We start from the raw sequence: 26,885 nt of genomic DNA, 5'->3' as shown, positions 1-26,885 counted from the left end.
GAGCAGAAGAAATGGAGACATCTCACGTGATTGAGGATAGAATTGAAAGCAACTGATCGAATTAATTTTAAAAAAAGGAAGTGACAGAGACGACTGAGAAAGAAAGGACTCTTCCAAAACGAAAACATTCAAATAATATTGGAGAGTAGAGTGGACATAACTGATATTCCTAGAGAGAGAGGGCAAATGAAAAGGGAAATTTCTAATTTGAATGATGAATGAAAGACTGCCAAAATTATGTACATTTCAGCCTACTTTAACCTCTCTAGGTAAAAAGGTGAGTTTTTTTTAGGTTAAATTATAACAAATATCCTCCCAACCTTGTCTTTTGTTTGAAAATATCATATACGTTCAATAGTCGTAATGTTACAATAATACTCCCTATCCAAATAAAATGTTTCTGAACTATTCTTGAAACAAAAATTATGAAAATGATGTGTAAACTGTGTTTTATTCCTAATGATTTTGCAATGTTTATAAAATATCATGACATTTTTTTAAAGAACGGTGTAGCATAGTCCCATACATTCTATTTTTCTTACCTAGTAAAAAAACCGAAAACAAAATTGGCACATGTCAGATTTTTATTACAGAAGAAGTTAGAAAGTTTTTTTTTAAAATTTATAGTTTATTATTATTCTTATTTATGGAGTAGGAGACTGAATGTCACATCAAAATTCTTTGACTGCTCCATTTTTAAACTGAAGCTACGAAGACTCATTTTCGCTGCCAAATAAAACAAGTTAAAAGCCAAAAGAAAAATGTATATGGATTAGTGATATATATATATATAGGTCATCAAAACCATTATTTACAAGGCACTACAAGTTCTAATGAAAAATGTAATGCCTTTGGACTTTTGAATACCAAATTAAGCCCTTCAAAAACATCTAAAATAACATTGGTGGCTTTAGTACAACAAAGGTGAGGGTAGAGCTAAATTAATTTGAATCTTCTTACCTGAGAAATAAAGTACATGTCTTTACTGCTCACCTATATTCAAAGGTGAATTTGCAGGCACCCTAATTTTTTTTATTTTTCCAAAAAAATAAAAAGAAGCTATTTATAGCCTCTTTTCTTTTCTAAAATTCTTTCTTTTTAGACAATGGTAATATAATGTTTAATACATTAAAAAAAAAATTCTTTAGAATTTAAATCAATGTCTTTGCTTAAAATTTTAACCTTATTTGATAGAAATTGATAGAAGTCTATCGGTGTCTATCAATTATAGAAATTGATAGAAGTCTATCAGTATTCATCAGTATTTTTATTTTTTTTTTGCTATTTCTGTAAATAGTTTAACACTTTTTCTATTGGTGAAAATTTTCCTAATTTTTTAAACAAGGTAATTTCTAAAAACTAATTAGAAATACATCTTCTCAAAAAAAAAAAAAAAAAAGTAACATAGCAATTTGTTTTTTTAAAAAATTAAGTTAAATTATAAGTTTGGTCTCTAAATTAGATAAGTTTGTATAAAAAAAATTCTAATTAATGTATTTTAAGTCTCCAAACTTTCAACTTTGTGTCTTATAAATTCCAAACTTTTAAAATATCTAATAAGTCACTGAAACTTCAATATTTTGTCTCTAACAAGTCTTTAAGATATTCAAAATCTTTATGGATTAATTGATCTATTAGATTTAAAATCAAATCTCTATATCCCTACTTGTTCATTGTTATAGTAAAAAAAAGGTAGTTCGACTCTCGATATTTGAATTCAATTTTGATATAAAAGATCATTTTATTGGACAATCCAAAAACACTCGAACGTCGATTAATTAAAGCATAGCTTAACTAATTAAGACATACCATCAACCAATACTTGATTGAACAAAAAAAGAAAAAAAAAAGAAAGAAAGAAAGAAAAAAAGAAAAGAGACCTCCATTAGTTTGTCTGTGTATATATAAATATGTAAAGTAAGTTAAATGGCATACAATTCTCCTTTTCACTTTGCCAATAATCTATCAATTTTGATGATACACTATAATTATAAATCTTCCCCATAGTCTTTATTGTGAATGAATGATGTTAACTTTATGAAAATTTAATGCAGCCTTGTTACATGATCAAATATTACATGTCCAATTCACATTAACTACATTAATTATATGTCATCTTTTCTGTTTAACTCATCAACAATTGAGGTGACATTTAACTTTTAAGCAAACTTTGTATATGTATATGAAATTGGAGGCAGAAATAGAAATTGATAGGGGTATTAGACTTAGTCAAAGATCTGAAAAAGCCCTAAATTAATACCAACTATAGAAGAGATATATAGAGTGTGAGGAGGAATCTGTAGCCATCATTTTTTTTTTCCATTTGTAAGGGTAATATCCAAATCTAGTGCTTTTTTGTGGCATACATTATTGCTCCCTAAAAGCCAAACATTACAAAATCAAATCTTTCTAACATCTACATATTGCTTTTCAATTATATATATAATTCCAAGGAGCCTTCAACTTTTTCATATAAACTCCATCTAAATGTAATTAAAATCCTCTAGATACCTGAAATAATGGACTTCATGGCCCAAAACTCACAAGTTTGGGTTTTGAATTTGGGCCATCCTCTTCATTTTTAAGTTCTCACTTTCTCCCCTTTCCCTCACAAGGAAAATGCTATTTAATTTGTTTAAATCTTCTTTGGTGGCTAATAATTCAAGTTTAAAAATGATCAACTATATCATAGAGATATAAATAGAAATTGATTTAGTAGTTATAAGTGGGATAATTAACTATGATAATGGAATGAGAGGTTGTAAAGAAAAGAACTCATCTTTGGATTTTTTTAAATTAAATTTAAGTAATGTAAAAAAAAAAAAAAAAAAGTTTTGTAAGTGGTAATTGACAAAGAACTGAGGTGTATTGCACTGAAAGCTGAAGTGGGTAAGTGTTGATCATGTTTAGTTCTCTGTGTTTGTAGTTAAACCAAAATTAATATTTAATTTGATTGAGATCCATAGTTTTCAAATATTGGTGTGCCAAATGTTGGGAATATATAATTAAATAGTTGTTCTAAATCTAAAATTTGCTTCAAAATATAAACAACTCAAAACTTTATAAAAGCTAAAAGCTATCAAAGGGGAGGGGTTTTTTTTATAAAAAAAAAAAAATTAAATGATTGCATCCTATATAAGTCCCAATCTTATCAATTAAAGGACAAAATAAAGCATATTGTTGTTTGGGTTGGATTTATATGTACTCTGTGAATAGGGTATTTTTTTTAGTGGAGTGTGTTTTAATTATTCTATGCAGAAACTTGGTAGCCCCAAATGCCCACCATTTTGGAGATGTGTATATATCTTGGTATTATAATTTAATTTTAGACAATTTTTTTTTCTTTTAGGAGAGAGGATTTTATGAAACGTCACTATATGGGTATCATTGTTTAATTTTGAAATTTTTAGTTGTTTTAAATTCGAATGGTGGAAAACAGTGAGAAATTAAATTATGTGTATATTTCTGGAATATATGATGTAGGTATATATTATGTCGGTTGTTCTAAAAATATCAAAGGGACACGTCACGAGTAGAGGGACGACACGTAGTAATCCACCGGGACTTTGGATGGAGTTGATTCGACGTGTCATTATATTTTGTTGTTTGGTGAAGTACGACATGTCGTGTGGAGATTGGATTGGAAGTTAGGGCTGTTTTTTTAGACTCTTAAATCTTCATGCTTCTTTATGAATCTACTTCGACTTCTACCTACCCCAACAGGAACAAGGAGTTGGTTATATAATTCTAAGTTATTATAGTTAAGTTATAATAGTTTGTGTTTGGAGGATAGATTATTTTAGTTTAAGTTATAATAGTATGTATTTGAGGTGTAAACTATTTTAGTTTGAAAAAAATAGTAAACACTGTAATAAAAAATAAAAAAATGATAAATGTAAAATAGTAAAAATTATACCAAATAGTGAATACTGGAGTTTTGAAATAGTGTTGATTATAGCTAATTAAGGAATACAAAATAGTATTTACTGTAGCAAGATGTGGTTATTATAATCTTAGGATAATTCTTATCCTAAACACACCCTAAAGATTTTACAAAACGTTGTCGTATCATTTGAGACGTTGTTTTGTAACAATGAGATGCTACAATTTTTAGTTTTAATGGAGTTGAGTACACTCGCATGACATTAATTATCTATTGTGGTAACATTGAGATACTATGTACATGCATGTTTAATTAATTCTCTAAATTCCTAAAAATGGAGGGAAATTTTAAGCTTTGCTTAATTCTTTAAAGTTTTCTTTTAATTTATCATCAGTAATTTTAAATATTCTCACCAACTGTTAGGGTATAATACTATCATTGAAAGGCGATAGAGGAGATGAAATTGGCGTCGCGGAAACAGGCGGATTTGGAGGTGATCACTGTGGTGGCAATGACGACGGCGAACTGAGTGGGGAAATAGCTACGACGGGAAGCGCCAAAGGAAGAGATGAAGACAAAGTGGATGTTACAAAGTCTTACAGGTTCAGAGGAAGCAATTGATGTTATAGGTGGTGGTGGATGTGATGGAGTTATGGGCTGGGCATTTGATGCAATGGGAGGCGACAACGGCAATAGAATTGGAAGGATAAGCCATCGACTGAAATGAATTAGGTGCAGGTGATGAATTATAATCGGTTCAAAATAATTGAAAGTTTTTAGCACATATAAATTTTTGGATGATTATATTTTATCTAATTTTGTTTAATCCATCTTTTTTTTAATATTTCGTGCATAATTTTTTGAAAAAAATACTGAGTGTGGATCAATAGATATACCAGATTATCCTAATTAGGTTGACACAATCTTAACACCTCATCATATCTAATATTTTGTGTATGATTAGCCTCTCTATTTGTCTTTAAAAAATTATTTTAGTCTTTGTTTTAAGAAAAACCATGTGATAAAAATATGTATTTATGAGATAAGATATGACATGTATATTCTTTATAATAAAATTAAATTTTAAACAAATAATGTTATTGTAAGTTAAGATGTATACACCAAGCAACACCTCTTAAGATTTATATACATATCAACCAAAGTGGGCAAGTTGTCCAAAATTAAATTTACTTCTGAATTGGCCGCATAATTTCTTGTGTTTTTATTTTTTTAAAAAAAAATCATTAGTGAGTATGGTTATTGAGGCTGTGCTTCTTATTGGTGGAAACAACCTATAAATATAATCAAACATAACTAAAACATCCTTAATATGTACAAAAATATATAAAGTATATAAGAATCTTATATCACAACTTTATTAATTCAAATGTTGCTTCCTTCCCCCATTTAATTAATCACTTTCATATATTATAGATTATTAACTGATTTGTATACTTAATAGTCCTCGAAATATTCATGTCAATGAAAAAGTCCTCTCATTTGTCTTATATTGATTCATTCAAGAAAGATTATATTACATCAAATATAAATAAAAATATATCGAGTATTAATTAGTTAACCAGAAAAATTCCGATATTCCTATGTAGCCAAATACCTGTCAAAATATTGCCATATTTTTACTTTTTAAATCTCATTTGATAATCATTTGGTTTTTTATCTTTGTTTTTGTTTTTGAAAATTAAGCTTATATCGTCCACATTTCTTATAATGATTTGCATCTTTTTAAGTACAATGGTTGATTTCTTAACTAAATTAAAAAAATATATTTTTTGAAAGCTACTTTTTTTAGTTCTCAAAATTTGGCTTGTTTTTTTAACCAACGGGTGAAAATTAGATAACAAATGAAGAAATTTGAAAATAGAAGTAGTGTCCATAAATTTAATTTTTTTAAAACAAAATAGTTATCAAACTTGACTTATTTTTAAAAAAAAAAAAAAAATTATCAAAATTCACATTCTTCCTCCCAAAATATATATTTTCCTCCAAGAGAGAGGTGATGATGAGTTGTGGGTTTAATTTAGAACCTATCTATGATTACATTTTCTTTTCATAATTCTTGTCTGTTTTCCAAAAAGTAATAAAAATGAGCTAATTAAGAAGCAACAAGAGGCATGAAACATAAAAGGGTCCCTTAATTAATTAATAAAATTAATTTAATTTATAAAGTTGATTTTGTCTCTAGACACATCAAGCCTTCTTGAGAACTTAATTACATTTTTATGTGTTGCCCAACAAGCTCATGACCAAACCTAACCATTTTATAGAAATTAAAGTAACTAAACTTATAATCCCTTTGAAAAAGAGAGAGTTGCTTGCTCATTTCATGAAGTCCTTTTTTCTTTGAAACATGAAGAAGAAAAGCCAGCCAGCTAGCTAGCTCAAACCCTAGACATACAAATATATTTTAGTTAAAGGGAAAAAATAAAAGAAAAAGGAATATAATCATGAAAATATCATAAAAATTTGGTTAAATTTGATACAATACATAATTACAAATTTACAATGTCTGATCTTGATTGATGATACAAGAAAAAGAGTCATGAAGATCAATAATAAAAGTTAGGAAATGAGATTTTCCCACCTAAATGGAAAGGAGGAAAAAGGAGGAAAAGTTGATAATGAGTTTGCAGAGACAAATGAAATGAAAGCTAAGGCTTGATGCAAAGGAAATTCAAAACAACCGTCATGATAAGTGAAAAAGGCCAATTGGTAGCCTTTGTGTAATTATATACTTCTGCAAAGGCAAAAGGGTTATAAGTATAGATTGGTTAAAAGGAAGCAACGTCATGACAGAGTAGGATTGATGTCATTATAAAACCCACCAAAATGGCCCTTAATTTTGCTCTCGTGGGTTGTGGAGAGGCTGGCTAGTGGGAAGTGAAGTTATCATCAATCCTTTGAATGTGACTTTCATATAAAAAATTTTACACAAAAAGACACACCACAAACACAACCCTAAATCATTAGCATGGGTGTTAATTCATGTGCTCTAAAGATTTTCCCAAGATACAATCTCATTCCTTTGCATCTAGGTAGTAACCTTGCTTCTCTCTAGTTTTATATACTTATCTTTCAGAATTTTGGGATCTGATCTATTTATCTTTATAATGATGTGATATGTTTATTTTATACATAAATTCTTATGATTTTGCTTTTAAAACCAGAACTCAAAATGTTTCATATCAATAGAGGGACTTTATTTGCACCACTTGACAATCTTACTTATGTATACCTATTATTATTCTCTTTCTTCATTACTAATTAATGTGGGACTTTGTTTGCACCTAACAATCTTAATTATCCTTGAACAAACTAGTTCAACCTTGAGAGCTTGATGTTCATCCTAAAGCACATCTAATTCATCTCATGTCAATACTCAAATGGAGTACAAGCACGACACAAATCACACTTGTAGAATGTATGATGTACTCAACTACTTGTCGCACTCTTAATCTATCTTCCCCTCAAATAAAGATGTTATTACTTACTTGTTGCTCCAAGGACTTTTTGGTTTCATTCACACTATGTCGATTATGGAGCTTCTTTAATTCTCTCTTTGTTACTAGGTTTAGATCAAGACTTTGCTTCTACCAATTGATAAGCACAATGACAACGTCCAACAATGGTATGATATTGTCTACGTTGAACATAAAACTTTGTGATTTTACATTTACAAGAACCACTCCAAAAATCTCATATACCAAATGAGATAATTATCCTCATTTATATATTCATGATCATTCGCTTCTCTATTCTTATGCATGTGAGATTTTGATTGCACGCCTAGCATCATCCACATGAAAGTTGAGTGAACTCTTTTAACCAATGCCTTAAAATTAGATTTTTTTTTCCTTTTGTATACTACATTTTTGTGCTCTACCAATTGTCCAACTACTGTTTGTCACGTGTTCAAAATTTTCTTTTTTTTTTTTCTTTCCTTTAAAAATCTTAAATTTGAGTTTTTTTTTATTGTGTGATTAACGTGAGTTGCAAAAGGTAGATGTGGTGGAGGATGCACTCCAAATATTGTTTCCTTAATTATTAAGTTGGATTTGATGGGTTTCAAAGAAATCTTTATTCAAGTGGACTTCATTGAGTAAAGTTCATACTCTCCATATTTTTATTTACGTACGATCACTTCAAATCCAAGTGATCCACATGATTTTACATCGCGATGGAAATATTGTCCTTATTAATATATTCAAAATTTCCAACTTTCTAATAATGGATCCCATACAAAGTCACCATTCCAATCTTCACTTCAAATAGTCATTTTTTATTATCAGTTTATTTTATACTACGTCAAGAGAATTTCTCTAATTAATAATTAATGCAACTAATCTTATTGGTGCAAATTGTCTATCCATAAAGGTCAATTGCATATGAAGATTGCTTACATTGTAGGGTAGTCGATAATATATTTTTTTATTCAACAAATGGGGTCTAACTATCAAGTTCTAGAATAAAAGATCATATGAATTATTGTTGAGTTAAGCTCATTTTGATGGATAATCAATAATGTTAACTACTCTTTATCACATCTCTAATATTTTTCCTATTGAATAAAGATTTCCTACTAGAATATGTTTATGTGGGATAGAATTGACATGCCACAACTTAACCACTTGTCATTATAATCCTCTCTCCACATACTTATAATAAATAGTATGATTTAATTATTTTTGGAGACACATAAAATTTTAATTTGCGTTATTTTTTTTACTTACATAAAAGACCCTAGCTAATCTAATAAATATCCTTTTTCTTTATATATAATATATACACACATACATACACACACGTGCAAGAATACTTTAGATATTTTTACAATATGAGATGATATCGACGATAGAAAAAAAATAACGAAATGACGAGACTATGTATACTAATATCTCTACGATATAGAGTAATACCAATATGTTATGATAGAAATAAAATAAACAAATAAAAAAATAGAGAACAAAAAGAAATCGAGAACACATGAAAAAAAAAAATAAAAAAATAAAAAAGGCATTCCAACCCAACATGATAATAAAAGTGTATATATATTCTCCTCCGGTGAAGCTGAATCAAATCATGAAATAATTAACCCAAAGTATGAAGAACACGTAAAAATATACTTATTAGCCTTAAACTCAAAACTAACACAATCTAGAAGTTACAATATTGCCTCTTAGTATCTCACGCCACAAACCACACTATAAAAGATCAAAACGATGACCTTCTCTGAATTCTAATCACAATAAAGATGAATGCATAATATTAAATTGCTCTAATGTGTCACAACGCTATATATGAATTTTTGAGTCGAGCGTTTTTCCTAGCATTGAGTGAGCCATACATTTTTTTCTTTGAAAGCATTGTGGTGGTATTGAAATACTTACTTATAACTCTGGTAACAAACACCACTACAAGAATTCTTGTTTTTCCCGATCGAATTTCTACCGACACCACCAAAATCATTGGACAAAATGATTTATCTCAATGAACAGATTTTGTAAAATAATTTTTTTAGTGAGCCACCTTCTATCATCGCTATAATAACCTTGGCATTGACAAAAGATCCAAAATTTCACCATCAAAATGGCATCTGAGACCCCCTTTCACAACCTGCAAAGACTTTTTAATGCCGATGGAGCCTTCTCGACGGTCTCTGCCAATGATTTTTGCCGACGGTCCAAATGACGTTGGAAAAGGTTTTTTCAACGATTTTTTTTTTTATTGAAAAAAAGTGTAATTTCTCGTAGTGAAACAATATTTCATATACATCTTTATATAAAAACGTAGCATTTTACTCTCCAACAAGGTCTCAACGAAGACAATTGGCCCAACAATTTAGCATATTTAACGCATTTAACATTAAACAATATTGGCCAAGCAAAGGTTTACCAAATTTCACCTTCACTGGAAGTCAGAAAAGGGAGTCTCCATTTCCACCGAATTAATAATGTATACTTTTTGAGTTGAATAGAAAAGTCCTAAACTTTGAACATCTTCAAAATGGCATGATGATAATAAAACTCACAACAAACCCATTATATATATATATGTATATAGGTAAAAGAGAATTTTCACAGATAACCATGCAAGAACACCCGTGCTCTAGAGTCTTTCAAACTCAAAAGAGAAACAAAAGTTAAAGCCAAAAGAGAGGGAGAGAGAGAAAATTAATGAAGAGGTAAAAAAGATCAAAATCATGTACAAGACAAATAGACAATGGTGCTGACCAAAAATCAAAGTGTTTGTACTTTGATACAGCTTCTTATTGTAATTAATCAAAGATACAAAAAAAGAAGAAAAGAAAAGATGACTATTTTTTTCCTTTTTCTTTTCCTTGAATAACCTCTTTTGATTGGATGTGACAATATGCTTAATTAAGACAAAAACTGAGTTATTCTGTTTCTATAACCATATAGCTCAACAATAATATAATTTTGAAAAGGAGAGGAAAAGAAAAAGAAAATAGTGAATAGAAGTTTTAATGATTTTTGGTTTGCTTTTTGTAAGCCATGCTCTGCAAACGTAACTGTTTGATTACCAGAAGTTGCCGGCCAAGACTCTTCACACCACACGCCTTTTTAATTCTTCCATTTCTTTTTCTTTCTTTTCTTTTCTTTTTTCCTTATGTGTCTTGTTTTTGCCGCAAGCCAAAATGGAGCACATTTTTTTTTTTTTTAAAAAAAAAAAGGTATAGAAATTAATTAATTAATATATATATATATATATATATAGGGGCAACCAAGTTAAAAGAAGCAAAGAGGTAGGGCGCATTGTAGCCTAGGGTGTAGCTAGAGGTTTGATTGTCTTGTGTATAGCATTCGGCTAACAGTGGAATTTGTGAACAAATTAAAAAGGGCTTGGAGGACCGTGCATTGTTTCGATAAAGTTACTCCAAACATCTATTATTCCCCTACTGCCTCCCATTTCACTATCTTTTTTATGTTTACCTCACAATTATGTTATGAATCCCTAGGATGTGATTCAAGGATCTCGTATTGACTAGATAAAAATGTATCATAAATGTGAATGATAGAGTTTGTCGCTTAATTCTGGATCAAATAATTTAACCGTTTTTATCGTATCGTAGTGATAGTACGGGTCGAACATAAGAAACCGTTGAATTTCTCATCTAAATTGTTAATAGTCCTAGGTAACCAAAAAAGGATTTTTGAGATTGATTGATTGCAAGTAAATTGAATTGCATAAAAGAAAGTAATTTGAAAGTTATGATAACATATAAAAAAAAGGCCTAGCTTGAGTTATTGTGAAATTTTCCTTTTTAGTATACTCGTTCATCAAATTATCACTTGAATTAAGTATTTGTTTATACTTAAAACAAATTAATTAGAAAAATTAATTATTCATCATATTTAACTAATTAGTCCAAAGAAAATTGATGAAAAACATGTGAATTCAAATTGACCTAATTGCATTAAGATCCAAGGCAACGTTAAGTTGAATATTTATTTTCAAGTGCCTAATCAAATATTCATTTGATTCAATCCTAGGTTGATTAGAACAATGCTTAACGTTATCGACTCATAAGCTAATCTAACCTATTGCAACTTTTTGCAAATTAACATACAATTATATGTCACATATTATACGTTAATCTAAAGCAATAACCATACAATCTACAATTGTCTGACAATATAATCATAATCTAACATATCATAATTGAATCCAACAAATACAATTAAATTCGGCTCAAATACTCACAAATACACGAATAGGGAGAAAAATCCTAAAACCCAAGCTAGAATGAGTACCTTAGCCCATAATCTTCATGATGAATATCAAGAAGTCGTTTTAGTACATCAAAGAATCAAGAAACGGAAGGAAATAGAGAGAAAACTGTGAAAATTCAGCTGGAATCGAAACAAAAAAAAAACCCTAGGCGGCCAAATTGTGTTTTTAAAACAATCGAACTGGCATCACGGTGCTGACGGAAAAACGTGGCATGATACTTCGAAGTGTTGCAGTGCCAATGACATTTCACCAAAACCTCCCTTCGGGAAAAAAGTATCGAGCAAGGCGCCTAGTGGCGCACTGCATCATGCATGTAGGGGCAATATGGTTATTTCACCTCTTCTTTCCCAACAATTGAGCTCTGCTTTGGCCCATTTTTGCTCCATTTCGTCATAACGCCCGACTCTACCTCCCAGACACTCAAAACCTATAAAATCATCAAAATAAACACGTAAAATCTAGGAACAACCTCGAATTAAGTGGAGCAAGATAGCACATTTTCAGTGCTATCAAAGAGACTGTTTTTTATTAACATGAGATCGAAACAAAAAGAAAATTCGTCTTAAGGGTTGTTGTGACAGACACAAAATCAACAAGCAAAAAAAGCGTGAAAGTGTAAAGTTAAACCAATAAATGATTGACATAGAAATTTATGTAGTTCACATTAGCTACATCCACAGACAAGGAGAGAGCAGACTATTACTAAAAGAGAATATCATATAATACATATACATGCCAATTATGAGATTAGAGGGTTTATACATGATACCCCTCTGAACCCGAAGACCAAAATCTTTAACGATACTATCAAGATTTTTTTTAGTGAAGTAAAAAAAAAACCATTTATTTATTTTAGAAAGTTGTTCGAACAATCCCTAATAAGATATTAACTTTCAACAATTTGTTTTTTTTCAAGGCATTAATGTACCAACTTCATGTTTTAGTTTAATAACTAAGAGTGAGAATCGAATTGTCGATTTTTAGATAGTAAAAAGTATTTTATCTATTAAACTATATTTGAATTGGTATTTTCATATTAACTCTTGGTATAAAAAGGGGTTCATAACCACGAATAGACAAGATGATATTAAATTGGGAAAAATGGGAATGTCTTTTTAACACTCATAATTACATATGTTGTCTTGAAAAACTAGCTTGAATTTTTCGCTAAGAAAATGTTCCAACATGGTTTCTTAACGTTGATTGAAAGGCACTCCCTTAATCTAAAAGAAAATTGAGTAAACTAATAAAGATTATCTTCTTCTATTTCCCATAAGCCTTAATGAAGAAAGGTTGGTACTTTATGGTATTAAAAAGTCATTAATTTTGATATATAAAAGTGTGTACACACCCATAAACACATTTCAAAATGAGCACCCACTAGGGATATCAAGATAAACCCAACATGATTAATGCACACAAAGATGGCTGAATCCGAGAAATTACTTTTGTGTTTCTATGAATGAATGAGAGAGAAGAGGGGAAAAAATAAAAGAAATAAGAGAAAGAGAAGGATATGGAGTGTGTTCCGAGACACAATGATTACATGGTCTTAAGGAAGCAGAAAGGGTTGGCGTGGACTTGGCTAAGAGTATGGAACAACAATATGTGGGCCTCAACCATGCTTGATTCAAACCGCTAAACCAATAATACTTTGAAACACTTTAGGATATATTCATCTTTATAATATCGTTCCAAATTCGAAAGTATTTAGGAAAAAAAGTTTTTCACGTACTTAAACAAGTATGTGATCTACACGAGAATCAATGTAATCTAAGATACACATAAATATTTTTCAAGGTAACACTAACAAGGAAATAATATAAAGTTGTCTATAAAACTTGTTTTGATTTTTATACTCATGATCAGTTCTTTTCTTTTGGTTAATATCTAACTTTAGTTTTTTTAAATTTTTTAGAATAACTTTTCAACTATTTAAAAATATAATTTTAGTGTTTGAGAGTCATTCGAAATAAACTTTTAATTTTGATTTCTACACTTCCAAACTACCTCCAATATTCTGATTACAAAAGAGTTCACTCTAATAACATTATTTCAAGAAAAGAGAAAAGTAAATGGATTAAAATGGACTTTTCTTAAAAGTAATATTATTAAAATAGTCAAAAAGCAAAAAGAAAATATAAGACAATAAAGTGGATGTCTTGGAGGTTCAGAAATAAAATGGGAAAATATATAGTAATTAAAAAAAATAAAATAATAAAATAATAAACATAGAAATGTGAAAATAAAATAAAATAATCAAAAGGGGAAAGGAAAATTTGAAAGAAAAAAGGTTATAGCCAAAGGCAAGCTTTTTACTACAATGATCTTCTCGGCCCTTTTTTGTCATTGTTTGGTCGACAAAGCAATGTTTTTGTATGTTCACTTTCTTTTTGTGTTCGTGTTTTTCTCTTTAAGCATTCTCTCTCTCTCACTCACACATAATTATATTAAACACACATTAAACTAGGCATTAATCAAAAATAACCTTACATTATATATTAAAAATGGGGTTTATTCTTTTTGTCATATGCATATAATAATGTGAGTTATTTTTTAATAATTATAATATAAAAGATCTCATCTTTTTCTCATCTCACTCTCTACAAAAGGTATAGGGGATGGACAAAGAATAATGGCGTAAGATGAAAGTAAAGCCAAGAGAGAAAGAGAGAGAGAAAGAAAAAGCTCTATATATTGGAATGGTGGTGGGGAGAGATTTTGCAGAGAGATATAGCTAGAGAGATTACTAAAAAAAAAAAAAAAAAAAAAAAAAGATATCCAAAAGAAAAGAGAAGACAAAAGAAATTCACAAGGAGAGTTCATAGAGATATAGATAAGGATTTAACACTCAAATTCCAAACCTTCTTTTTCTTTATTTTTTCTTTTCATTTTCTTGTTTATTTTTCTTATTAATTAGCACAATTGCATAGAGGGAAAAAAAAGGGGAAAAAAACCTTCTTTTTTGGGAGTGATATGTGTGGGGAGGATCAAGAAGAGGATCATCATCAACAACAACATCAAGGGGAGTGTTCACAAACAATTGAGAATATGTTTCAAGAACAACTTCTTCTCCACCAACAACTACAAAACAACAACAATAACACTGATCAGCATCATATGATGTATGGCGGAGATCCTCATCATCATCATGGAATTGGAAGATCAGGGTTAATTTTTCCACCCGAGGTCGTGTCACCGATGCTCCAACCGTGGTCGTCGCTTAATCCGTTTATGATCCTTCCGCCTCCACCGCCACCACCGCTACCGACATCATTATCATGTTCATCATCAGCTTATGGTAGTTTGTTTAACCGAAGACCTCCTAATTGTCTTCAATTTGCGTATGACGGTCCATCTTCGGCAGACCATCTAGGTCGAATCATATCGACCACTCTCGGACCGGTGGTTCATCCAGGTTCCACGGCTCCCTTTGGCCTACAAGCTGAGCTTGGCAAAATGAGTGCTCAAGAAATAATGGATGCTAAAGCTCTTGCAGCTTCTAAAAGCCATAGTGAAGCTGAGAGGAGAAGAAGAGAAAGAATCAACAATCATCTTGCTAAGCTAAGGAGCTTACTCCCTAGTACCACTAAAGTAAGCATTTTTATTGCCTTCCCACATATTATTATATTTATTTTCACATACCCTTTTGTTTGTTTGTTTTTATATTATCTTAAACCTGATCTTGCATTGTTATTTTGGATCAAGTTGCAATCTTTGAACATATACAATACAAAATTCCTTAAATCTTTGTCATCCCATGTTGTTTCTTTGCTTAAAAAAGAGGTTTTGTCCATGTTTGAATTGTTGTTTTTGTGGGAATGAGAAAGAAGAAAAGAGAATATATAACCGTTAATGTGGGTGGATTGATATGATAAAGAGGAACCAAAGTTGCAGTTGGAAAAAGCTTTCGGTTGGGAAAATTTGTTGGCGAATGTCAGTCAAAGAATAAAAACTATGTTAAACAATGAAAAGAAATAAAGACAGATAAAATTCAGTATTCTTTGTCAGCTTATAACCCTTAGAGTTTGCCCTTATCTATTTATTCTCTGAACTCAGCCCCACTAACTAACTCACAAAACTTAGTTATTAGCCTTTCCAAATATCAACTAATTTTTTGCTATCTTTCCTTGATATATATGGATTTTTCCTTTTTCTTTTTTGGTTTTGTTTTTGTGGGGGGAAACAATGAAAATCGTCGGAAAAAAGCAAATATCACAGTGGTCAATGTGGTCACTGGTGCTATTCATGTAGCGTTGATAGGTCTACTCCTGTCAATACTACATGTCATCATGTAGTATATGCTTTTTTCTGGGTATGATGAGGATGATATAGTTGTGCCAACCTAGTTGAGATTTCTCCGTGCACCCACTGATTCCTCTCGAATAGTATTTTAATAAAAAAAAATATACTACATATTACCATTGACAGAAGTAAGATTTTATCTATTGATCGACATTGTGTATCAATGTTGGTAACACCATCTCCCGATGTGTAACAAGATCGACGAATATTTCCATGTCGACATATCAGAAGAATGGATAATGGAACTTTTAGGTAGTAGTAGATACCATATAAATTAATAATATTTTCTAGTTTCCGTTAGTTGTATAGGGAAGTGCATCTCTCCTTGATATATATATATTTTCTTCTGGTGGGGTTAATTCACTACACCCGACATAAGGAAAATCGTCGGAAAACCAATCTCAGATGCTATATTCATGTAGCATTGGCAAATCCTACTCCTACCAACTCTACATGTTACAATCGATAAAAGTAGGATTATTTGTTCATCGACATTAGTACACATACTAATGTCGGTAACATCATCCCCCAATCTGTGGCAAGGATGATGACTAAGGGATGATGAAATAATAAATTTTAAGTAGTAGTAGATACATACCATCTAAATAAGCTTTTCTAATATATGAAAGTGCATGTAAAATGTATTATAAGCGTTTTGAGATGAAACTTTATGTTATCTAATAATAAAACTATAGAATTAATAACCGATGTATATATGTATGTATTGTACAGACAGACAAAGCATCATTGTTAGCAGAAGTGATAGAACACGTGAAAGAACTAAAACGACAAACATCATTGATAGCAGAAACAAGTCCAATTCCAACAGAAGTTGATGAAGTAAGTGTAGATGATGTTTCAGAACAAGAGATGATGATGATAAGTAATATTGGATCATCACCCAAATTTGTAATAAAGGCTTCTCTTTGCTGTGAAGACCGTTCTGATCTTCTCCCTGATCTCATTAAAACCCTCAAATCCTTACGTTTAACAACTCTCAAAGCTGAAATCACAACCCTTGGTGGTCGTTTAAGAAATGTCTTGTTTGTCACTGCTGACGATGAACAACAACAACAACAACAACAAAATATTACATCTATTATTCAAGATGCCCTCAAAGCTGTCATTGAAAAAACTTCAGGGGATCATGATTCTTCTTCAGCAAATATCAAAAGACAAAGGACCGCTACTGCAAATAACATTAATAATATCCTTTAATTTTCTTTTTTTCTTTTTTTATATAATTTTGGTAATGATCATATTCATACCATATAGTACTGAAAAATTTGATCTTTTTCGTATGGAGATAAAAGGGTGATCTTTCTCTATGATGGGTTTTTTTCTTTTTTTTTTTATTTATGGCTTAAAAAATGATGTGAGGTTTTTTTTTTATTTTTTTTTTTTCAGAGTTGCAGTGAAGTTTTTAAGAAAAACCCTAATGAGGTTTGCATGTGCTGCAGTTGTGTCCCCATTGATATTGCAAAGTGATGCAACAAAAAAAAAAGATTTTATGCATAATATTGTCTTTGACCTTTGTTGGGGTTTTCCCTTTTAAGTTGGAATCATATTGGTCCTCCCTTTTGTTTTCAGATTTTGTTGCAATATTTTTGGGTTTGTTTAATTTAATTAAATTCTCTCTCTCTCTCTCTCTCTTTCTCTCTCTCTCTCTTTTCATTTTTTGTTTGTTTGTAATATGAAGTATAAATTGATTACAACTATAATATAGAGATGAAATTACAAGTTTTTGTGGAGATGGGGTGGTTTTAGTTTTCTTTAGGTCCTTCAACTTCTAATTATCTTTTTAATAGCTCTTCAACTTAATTTTATTAATATAATGTAATAAGCTGATTTTTGAGAAAGTTTCATGTATTTAGTATATCTTAAATGTGAGTTAAACCAACAACTTTGTTTTTTAAGTATAAGAATTAAATAGACACAATAATCAAATAGCTCAAAAAAAATCACTATCAAAATTTAAAACATACACTACTTTTAAAGTTCATGCTTTCATGGATTAATATTATATTTAACATAATTTATAGAAATTACCTTTAGTTTTTTTTCATGTAAATGAGTTATTTTCACTTTTTTTTTTTTTTATTCGAGTGTAAAATATGTTCATTAACCTCTCCTAATTAAATAAAAAAAATTAATAAGATACTAAAGGTAGAGAGAGTACATCGAAATATTTCAAATAGGTTAACACATTCTTAGTACTCTCATTATACCCTGACACTAAAAGCAAGTTATATTAATCAATAAAAGCAATAATATACCGGATAGAGTTGGAGAAGAGCTCAGGAAGTTGAAAATACATGAAGGGAACAGGCTAAGGGTTAAAAGCCCTCCAATTTAACAAAATAGTAGATACATCGTAATTACAAAAAGATGAAGATTTAGTACACTCGAGAGGAGCCGAATATATGAAATGTTTGTTGAATTACAAGAATTCTTTCCTAAATAAGTTTTATATAAATGTCATGTCTGTGAATTTCAATTTTTTACGTGTCCCATTAGTTTCTGAACTTAAAAAAAGTCTAATAAAATTGTGCATTTGTTAGGGTATTAAGATTTTAATTTTATGTCCAATAAATTTAGAGATGTTAAAAGATGTTATATTTGAAAACCTTTAAATTTGTTTAGACATATCATAAAAAGATTCAATGATTTCTTGAACAAGATATTAAAGGATGTGGGAAGGGGATATATTAGATTAAAAAAATAGTAATTTATTCTACATTTTTTGAAGTTAAGTGAATATATTAGATACTTTTGTAAACTTAAGGACCTGTTTAATTAATATGAACTTAAGATCTGACAAGAAGTAAACCTGTAATTTAATTACACAGGAATGCGTTATCGAAACATTATAATTCAGCAAGGTTCGTTTTTTTTGGTTGCCAACGTAAACATCATTTGAAGGTTTGATGTTGGCTTTTATACACTAAATTAAATGTTGATGATGCCTTTCAAATAATAATGTGAAGACTTTAATAAACAAAGAGGAGGGAATTTTTGGTTAATCAAGATTCAAGATGCTAATCCAAGTAGGTTAAATAAACTCGTGGATTATTGTATTTTTAGGTTCAATTTAGAATTACTATAATAATTGCTTTTCAATTAAAAAGATATTCTTGACATAAAAACTGAAATCTAAAATGAGCCTATAATGTTGTTTAGTAAATTAATACTAAAAATACCATATCAAAGATGGCCAGTTAGTATCAAAACTGAAAATAATGTCTACCATTAGCAATAAAATTTAGAATTTAGTTCGACAAAATTACATTTTATAATTAAATATGGCTTGCTTAATTTTGTTTACCCTCCTCTCCATGACCATGACATAAATATTTCCACGTGGCATGAAAGAGAAGATCTTAACAACTAAGATAGTGACATAGGATGTGTTACTTCCGACCATTAAGATTTCGACCATTAATAGAAATTTCAGTAGTGAGAGAATTTCGATTTTTCTCCCATTCTCAAAATCTTGAAATTTCAATAGAAATTTTAAATTTTTTATTTTAAGGAATCAAACTCAATAGAAAAAATTTTAAAGTTTATAGATTTGTCTTGATTATATGAGTTGTACAGTTTCACACATTAATATATAATTTCACTTCAAAATCGAATTGATATGAGTTTTGTTTTTTTACCATCCAAAACTAATTCCAAGAAACCAGAATTTAGAAAAAATAAATAAATAATGACATTTATTTTTAACTTCATTCAAACATTTTTTTCATTGAATTTTCACATCATTTCACCTCAAAATTGAATTTGTGTAAGCTTTGTTTTTTACCATCCAAAACTTTTATTTTCAAGAAACCAAAATTGAGAAAAATAATAATATTTATTTATTTTTAACTTCATTCAAACCTTTTTTTTATTGAGTTTTATATCATTTAACCTCAAAATTGGATTGATATAAGTTTTATTTTTTACCATCTAAAGCTTTCATTTCTAAGAAACCAAAATTGATAAAAATAATATTTATTTATTTTTAGTTTCATTCAAACAATTTTCCATGGAATTTTCAATTCATTGCACCTCAAAATTGAATTGATGTGAGATTTACTTCTTTTACTGTCCAAAGTTTTCATTTAAAAAAAAAAAAAAAAAGCTTAGAAAACTATGGTCATAAGAGTAGTAATACACAACAAAACTATGGTCAAGGTAATTATTCTTATTCAAATTGTGATGGTCCTTCAAGACTCCTAACAATTTCCAACCTAACTTTCCACCAAATAGTTATTATCCATCTAAAGGAGGAAGATCATCGACGAACGAGATGTATTCACCAATAGGGTCTATATGTTGGCTATACGAGTCCTATTATTTTCATTTAAGTAACTATCTACAACATTTTCAATATAAGATGACCTAGGAGCATTACTAGATGTTCCAAAGACATCTTTTTGACATTAGACATGTAGGTTTTATAATAAATAATTTACACTTATTATTTATGCAAACATTTCATATCATTTAATTTTGCAATTAATTGTCAATATTTGATATTATTTTGTAATTATTATTAAAAAAAAAATTGCTCTTGCATTAACGTTTACACAAATATTTACACTATTATCTCTAAATATTGTTATACTTTATAGAAATGATGATTAAAAATGGTCAAATATGGTCTAATTAGGTCACAATCAAAATTTTATTAACTAACTATAACAATTCCCATCAATTTCTATAAAAATTTTCAAATTTCCATCAATATCAATATTTTCATAAAATTGGGACCTCGATATTTCCATCGGTATTTCGAACATACGTGACAGATAAGTATAAAAGATAAATGAGGGAAAAAACTAAGATCAGGAATTTAATTAAATTGTAAATGAAGGGAAAATGTAAAAATATTAAATTATCTGTCGCCCACCAAAACCGAAACATAAAAGTTGATTGGATGTCCTTATGATACCCATTAAAAGATAACTGGGCTGAAATAGTAGGCCCATCATCTTTTAAACGGGCTTTAGAAACAGGAGGCCCAATGTATTTCTTTAGTAGGCTCTCATGTATCTTTACGCACCTTTACAATTTTGTACCACATGCCTTCACAATTTTGCAACTTTTTATCCAATCTGATTGATTAATTGAAAATACCATTTTTGTCATCTTCATCGACTTATAACTAATATACATAACATCCATAGTCCAAGACAATCAACCTAAAAATAATAAAACCCATTGATTCGTTTCCCTTTTGCAATTTATTTTAGAAAGCTAAATTTCAAAATTACAGTACATTGCACCCAGTAAAACTTCCCATGACGAAGAATAAATGGAAGGGGAATTCTCGAAAATGGCCATAACAATCATATGTTTTCCAAGAACTGTTCGTGTTATTCGCTCAAAATCTCTCTTCCTTCCTTCAACGTATGAATCTAAGACATCCAATACATTTATTCAATGCTCATGGGTCATAACTCCGCAGTTAGCTGAGCTCTCTTCAAAATCTAAAGCTGCATTTGCTTATAAAGTTGGTGTGGATTCTATAAGAATGACGGTCGCCTTTGAGACGACAAACCTCATCAATGTTTCATACGAATATACATCGTCCAAGAACAGACCAGATGCCCATTGGATGGAGCTCATAATGCCTCCTTGAGATGGAAGGTCTTAGCAATGTCCCTTGCGTTGTCATATTCATTCAGCTCAACTAGCATCTTCTTTAATCGCCGAGCTAGTCCACTTGTCTCGCTCTCAGCTATGCCTGAAATATGTTTTTTCTCCAATGTTCTTCCCAGCAGCAGAACATAATCTACCAATGGTTGCAACTTGTGACTGCAAAACAATATTTGGCATCACATGGTTAAGTTAAATGCATTTCATAGGAGCTTATGAGCATAATTCACCACTGCTCAACGAAAGTGCTACTTCCCTTCAGGGATATTAATTAGCAAGCCAAATTTCAAGTCCAAATAAAATCAAAGTATGTCCTAAAAAAAAATATGAAACATACTGTCAAAAGGTTGAATAGAAGTATGGATATGCAAACCTGCGATCCCCGGTGATGCTGGGTCCTGTCCACACTCCTGAAAGAGAAGCAATGATTCTCTCAGTTCTTGTGACTGCATCATGGATGTTCGCCGCGATACTTCTAACGTGAGGTAGAACTTTCCCATACAGGAGCTCTTCAAGAGCAAGCTTTTCTAAAATGGGCAGTGCAATGATTTCTTTCCACAAACATATGTTTCTCAGCAAACGAACGGACATGCCAAACCGATATGCTGCAATTCGAGCAGCATTTGGAACAGCTTTCATCACAAGTGCATTCCAAGTAGGAACCTATTATTTTGTAAACATGGTCCAACATTAGCAGATATTTATGGAATAATACATTGAAGATCAAACATGAACGCATCATCGCTCACAGGGCAGTGCAATTGAGGGTATATGCATTCAATTTACAAATAATTTCAGTTTCCCTAATAAGATGATAATAAAGAAGACCATAATACTGAGAAGTGCAAAACCAATTTCATACCATAAGATCTTCAACAGCACTTGACAAACGGGTGCGAATAACAACCAATAGTTCTGTAAGAGCTTCACTTGATGTTGGAACATAGTTAGTAATCAAGCTTGTAGCAAAAGCTGCATTTCTGGTTTCACGTGTGCTAAGCATGTCCCAACAGTGAGCAATTTCATGGTGCAATATTGGAAGTGCAACTTTTTCGACTAGTTCTGGGACAAGGTTAGCATCCGCATCATTTGGAGCAAAATCACCTCCATCCTCCGGCATACCATAATTGAATAGCAAAGAATGCCTGAACAAATCAAACTCAAGACGGTTAAACCAGCAATTATGTTCATTGGAGAAAACTGCATCTACCATTGATGCTCACTATACCTACTGAAAAAAGTTAAAAAGCTATTTAAATAATTAGCTCTATAATACTTAATAATATCATACCAGTTCATATCAAAGAAATCTGCATTTTCATGTAGGGGGTCCCACTTCAAGAGTTCCAATCTCACATAAGGAGAAAAGATAGCAGGAATGCTTAATGACATATAAGCATCTCGGTATGTTGCTGAATAATCTTTCTTCCATTCTTCAAACCTCTGTTTCACCACAGAAAGTTGGGAAAACTCCTCAGCTGCATCACTAAAAATCTGTTCAGCAGTCTGAAGCAATAAATCACGGTTTGACTGGTATGCTGCACTATCACTATCACTCTCATCAGTGCTAGACTCTCCTTCTACTTTTTGATGGCCATCAACCTCTGTGGATGCTAGTCTCTTGGAATCGTATTGAGATCTCCGGCGTTTTCGAGCCTCAGCTCTCCGCTTCATATCCATACGTTTCTGCAGATTTAAATCTCTACCAAACTCATCTAACTTAGCCGGTAGATTTGCCTGTTCCCTTGATGAGGCAATTGCTGCCTGGGCTGCACTTGTGGCTGCAGCAATCATGTCAGTGCTGCTCCCTTTCTTATTCAAGATTGACGTAGCTGCTTTTACAGCCATTTCTATCTCCACCATTTCATCGTCATTATCAGCTACTCTTCTTTCCACGACAGTAGAAGCACGTTCTTCATGCAGTTTCTGCATTTGCTCCTCGAGTTCCTCTATGAAAGGAGCTTTATGCTGAAGACACAGAAGTACACAAAATAGGTTAATTAAAGAAGGGAGACCACACTACCTGCATTAAAAAGTGCACCTAACGTGGGACCTTACATCTCAGAAATGCAGATACCTCCCATTTGCAAACAATTTACCTTACAGACAAACATCCCATACGCTCTAGTGCAAATGAAACCCCTTAAACACTTTAATAATTAAACTGTACTACTGATGCAAAGAATATCTCTTTCTTCCTAATAAAAAATTCTCTACGCCTTTGTAACCAAACTTCTCCCTAGCAACTTAGGATTCTCATAACCTTATGGGTTCTTCCACTATCGTAAAGATTCTACTTCTCTGAAGCCCTTTCATAAATGCATCCCAGTCTAAGTGGAAGTCCAAGAGATGCAAAAGAAGTTGAAAAACTTGTTCCACAAAAAAAAAAAAAAAGGAAGAAGAAGAAGAAGAATCAATCATGACATACACTTCACTACAGCAAGCTTCTCAATCCTTCAATAAACTACCAAACGTCAAACTTCCGACTTTTTTCAAGGTGTCGCTACTTTGTCTTTCTGGTTTGATTCATGCCCTAGCGTCAAACTCGTAACTTAGATGCCTTAAATTAATCACGGATTAAGTCTCGGTAGCTAACTACCTAAAATACTAATATTTCTGCAACATCGTGTTGTAACTTGTAAGATTAGATACAGGTGCTGCAAATTCACAACATAACAAAAGCTGGCCATTTATAGCTCATATAAAGATACAAAAGGCAAATGTAAAACACCCCATTTTGTTAGGCCCTGTCCATTTAATGCGTCCATGACATACAACAATGTTCAAACTTCACCATCGTCCACAGAAAAGAAAGAGTTACGTTTAAGTGTAGCCAAACTACTTTAGAAGGGCTTGATTGCATATTCATAGATTTTATGGAACTTAGAAACTAAAAAACAATCAAGCTTTATCTAGCTTGTCATAAATTAAGTTTGAAATAAACCAACCATAATTTGCTACACGTTTCTAACACTTCTTAGCAGACATGTAACACACAACCAGATATAATCTGCCTCTCTCAATTCTAGTTGAACTCATGACATACAATTACAATTAACATAAAACATGCAGCGCATACGATAGGATATCCATACCTGCAAAAAGTCACAGATAATGGAAACAAAGTCACGAAGCTTTTGCATAAATATAAACTTCTCCCCAGCAGCAGAAAGAGCCTTTTCAAGCGCTGTGATATTCAATAAAGATTCAGACAAATTTTCATCAGTCTTCAACACCGATGATGCAGTTCTCCGATAGGATTCCTGAGTATAAAAGAGAATGAAGGTCATGTATACACAGAGATACATATGCACTTTATGATAACACGTTATTTTGAACTTAAGCCATTCATAGTAAACTACACTCCAAGCAACCACACTATGGCATGTATACTAATAAAGTAAAATAGTGAAAGCCCTATTGACTCAAATATCATTAAACATATTCCTAGAAGCACCTGTGAGTTTCACGGTTATACATACACAGCACAAGACCGAAATGAAGGGAAAATAAGTCATTAAATGTTGATTTGAAGCTAAGCATACCTTCAGCCTCCCCATATTATCTTGCATAGCTTTTTTAGCAATCTCAGCTTGCTGAGATATCGATAGCCCATCCAAACCCTGTGAAACACCAACAGAACCTCCTATACTTGTAGCCGTAGACATGCTAGGCACCGAATTATACCCAACTGTAGTGGGGTAAATCAAGTTTTGCTGCTGAACACTCTGAACAACAGAGACACTAGTGCTCTCCACCCTAGTAGAACCATCGTCCATTCTCTTTCCCAGTCCCTTCCTAAACTGCTCCTCCTCCCAAATTTTCTCCTCCTCATCCTCGTCGCTGTGCTCAATAATATTCGTTCTTACCCCGTCATTTCCCTGCTCATCAACTTCCTCAAACACGCCCTTCTTCGAGCTCTCTAGCTTCCCTCCAATCATGGCGATTCTCCCCGGAAACTCTGCCTCCTCATCGCTCAACTCCCCCGGCGCGGTACGGTTGCTACCTGCATCTAACGATATATAATCCGGCGCTGCAACCCCAGCCTGTCGCATACGTTCCCTTTTCGCGCGAATTGCATTTATGGTCGCTTGATCGGGAATTGACGACCCAGATGAATCCTTTCCTCTGCCAATCCCCATTGAAGCCATTCGAGCTAAGGTGTCTTCCTTACTCCTCCGAAGCGAACCAGCGCTCTTCGCATTACTACCCCCTTCTTCATCCTCGGAGGTCGACTCTTTAGCTTCTCTAGCACTGTCCGGGATTTGTTCAGCGGGCTTAAGAAGACCCTTCAAAACAATGACAGGTTCGGCAGAAGGCTTAGATTCGGATGAAGGTCTCGAGCTCGCAAGCGTGCGGGTATTCTTCTGCAACTCGCGGAGGGCCTCCTTGGTATAAGTTCCAGCTTGAGGCTGCACATTGGAGGGAACAGAAGCCGGAATTGAAGAGGAGTGAGCGATGCGATCCTTTAATGCAGTGATCTTATGGGTGGATGAAGGCTTGGCAAGTCGGGCAGAAGAAGGCTTCTTGGAATTGGTTGATTTGGAAGACGAAGGGCGAAGTGGGGCATCGTTCTCTTCATCACTGGCGAAGCTGAGAAGCTTGGGCACCTGAGGGTTTGCCTTCTTGGGTTTATTGGCAACGGCAGAGGAGGTGGAAGAGGGTTTTGATGAAGCGTTAGAAGCGCTGATTGAAGAAGGGGCGGCGGAGCCATTGGGTTCGTCGTCGTCGTCATTGTCGTCGGCACGGCGGCGGAAGTTTCTGGCTCGACTGCCGGACATGGTGATTGATGGACAGAATTACGATGGGGGAATTGTGTTCAAGAGTTGCCAATTGCGAAGCTCGACGGGAGTTCAGATTGAGAGCGTGTGGATCCTTGCTAGGGTTTTTGGTCCTCCATAGTGGATTCAAGACGGTTTCTTCTTTTGTACATATTTCAAGCGGTTTTTTATTTCTTGTTCTTTTCCCTTTCCCGGTTATTTTATTTCATACTTTTTTCTCTCCTTTTTTTTTTTCTTTTCCTTTTTTTTTTTTTTTTTTTTTTGAGAGAGAGAGAGAGAAATCATACTATTCTATTTTTAAAAGAGTAAATTGGAGGATCGTTGTTTATTAAAAAAATCGATTATAAAAAATGTTTTTGTATCAAAATATTCATAAATTTTCAAAACTTTCAAAAATATTTTTAAAAGAATACTCTAAGCATTAATTTGGATTGGAATAGGTTAGTGTTTTGTTTTAAAAATAGCTTTGAATTTTTAAAAGTTTAAAAAATATTCTTAAT

General features: G+C 31.9%; 2 protein-coding genes across 2 annotated transcripts; one reads left to right on the top strand and one right to left on the bottom strand.

Moving 5' to 3' along the window:
* Positions 1–14,220: 14,220 nt before the first annotated feature.
* LOC120081877 (transcription factor bHLH30-like) lies at positions 14,221–17,580 on the top strand. The gene is made up of 2 exons (XM_039037053.1): positions 14,221–15,247; positions 16,691–17,580. The coding sequence occupies exons 1-2, from the start codon at positions 14,630–14,632 to the stop codon at positions 17,174–17,176; spliced, it is 1,104 nt and encodes a 367-aa protein (XP_038892981.1). The 5' UTR covers positions 14,221–14,629; the 3' UTR covers positions 17,177–17,580.
* Positions 17,581–21,142: 3,562 nt separating this feature from the next.
* LOC120081530 (transcriptional repressor ILP1) lies at positions 21,143–26,560 on the bottom strand. Its single transcript, XM_039036490.1, has 6 exons — positions 25,150–26,560; positions 24,700–24,867; positions 22,896–23,572; positions 22,467–22,749; positions 21,978–22,267; positions 21,143–21,763 (listed from the first exon to the last, which is right to left on the bottom strand). The coding sequence occupies exons 1-6, from the start codon at positions 26,383–26,385 to the stop codon at positions 21,571–21,573; spliced, it is 2,847 nt and encodes a 948-aa protein (XP_038892418.1). The 5' UTR covers positions 26,386–26,560; the 3' UTR covers positions 21,143–21,570.
* Positions 26,561–26,885: the final 325 nt, after the last annotated feature.

The sequence above is a fragment of the Benincasa hispida genome, chromosome 7 (genome assembly GCF_009727055.1).
Source record: "Benincasa hispida cultivar B227 chromosome 7, ASM972705v1, whole genome shotgun sequence".
Classification (NCBI taxonomy): Eukaryota; Viridiplantae; Streptophyta; class Magnoliopsida; order Cucurbitales; family Cucurbitaceae; genus Benincasa; species Benincasa hispida.
Note: the sequence above shows the minus strand (reverse complement) of the source record. Positions and strands in the feature narration are given on the sequence as shown.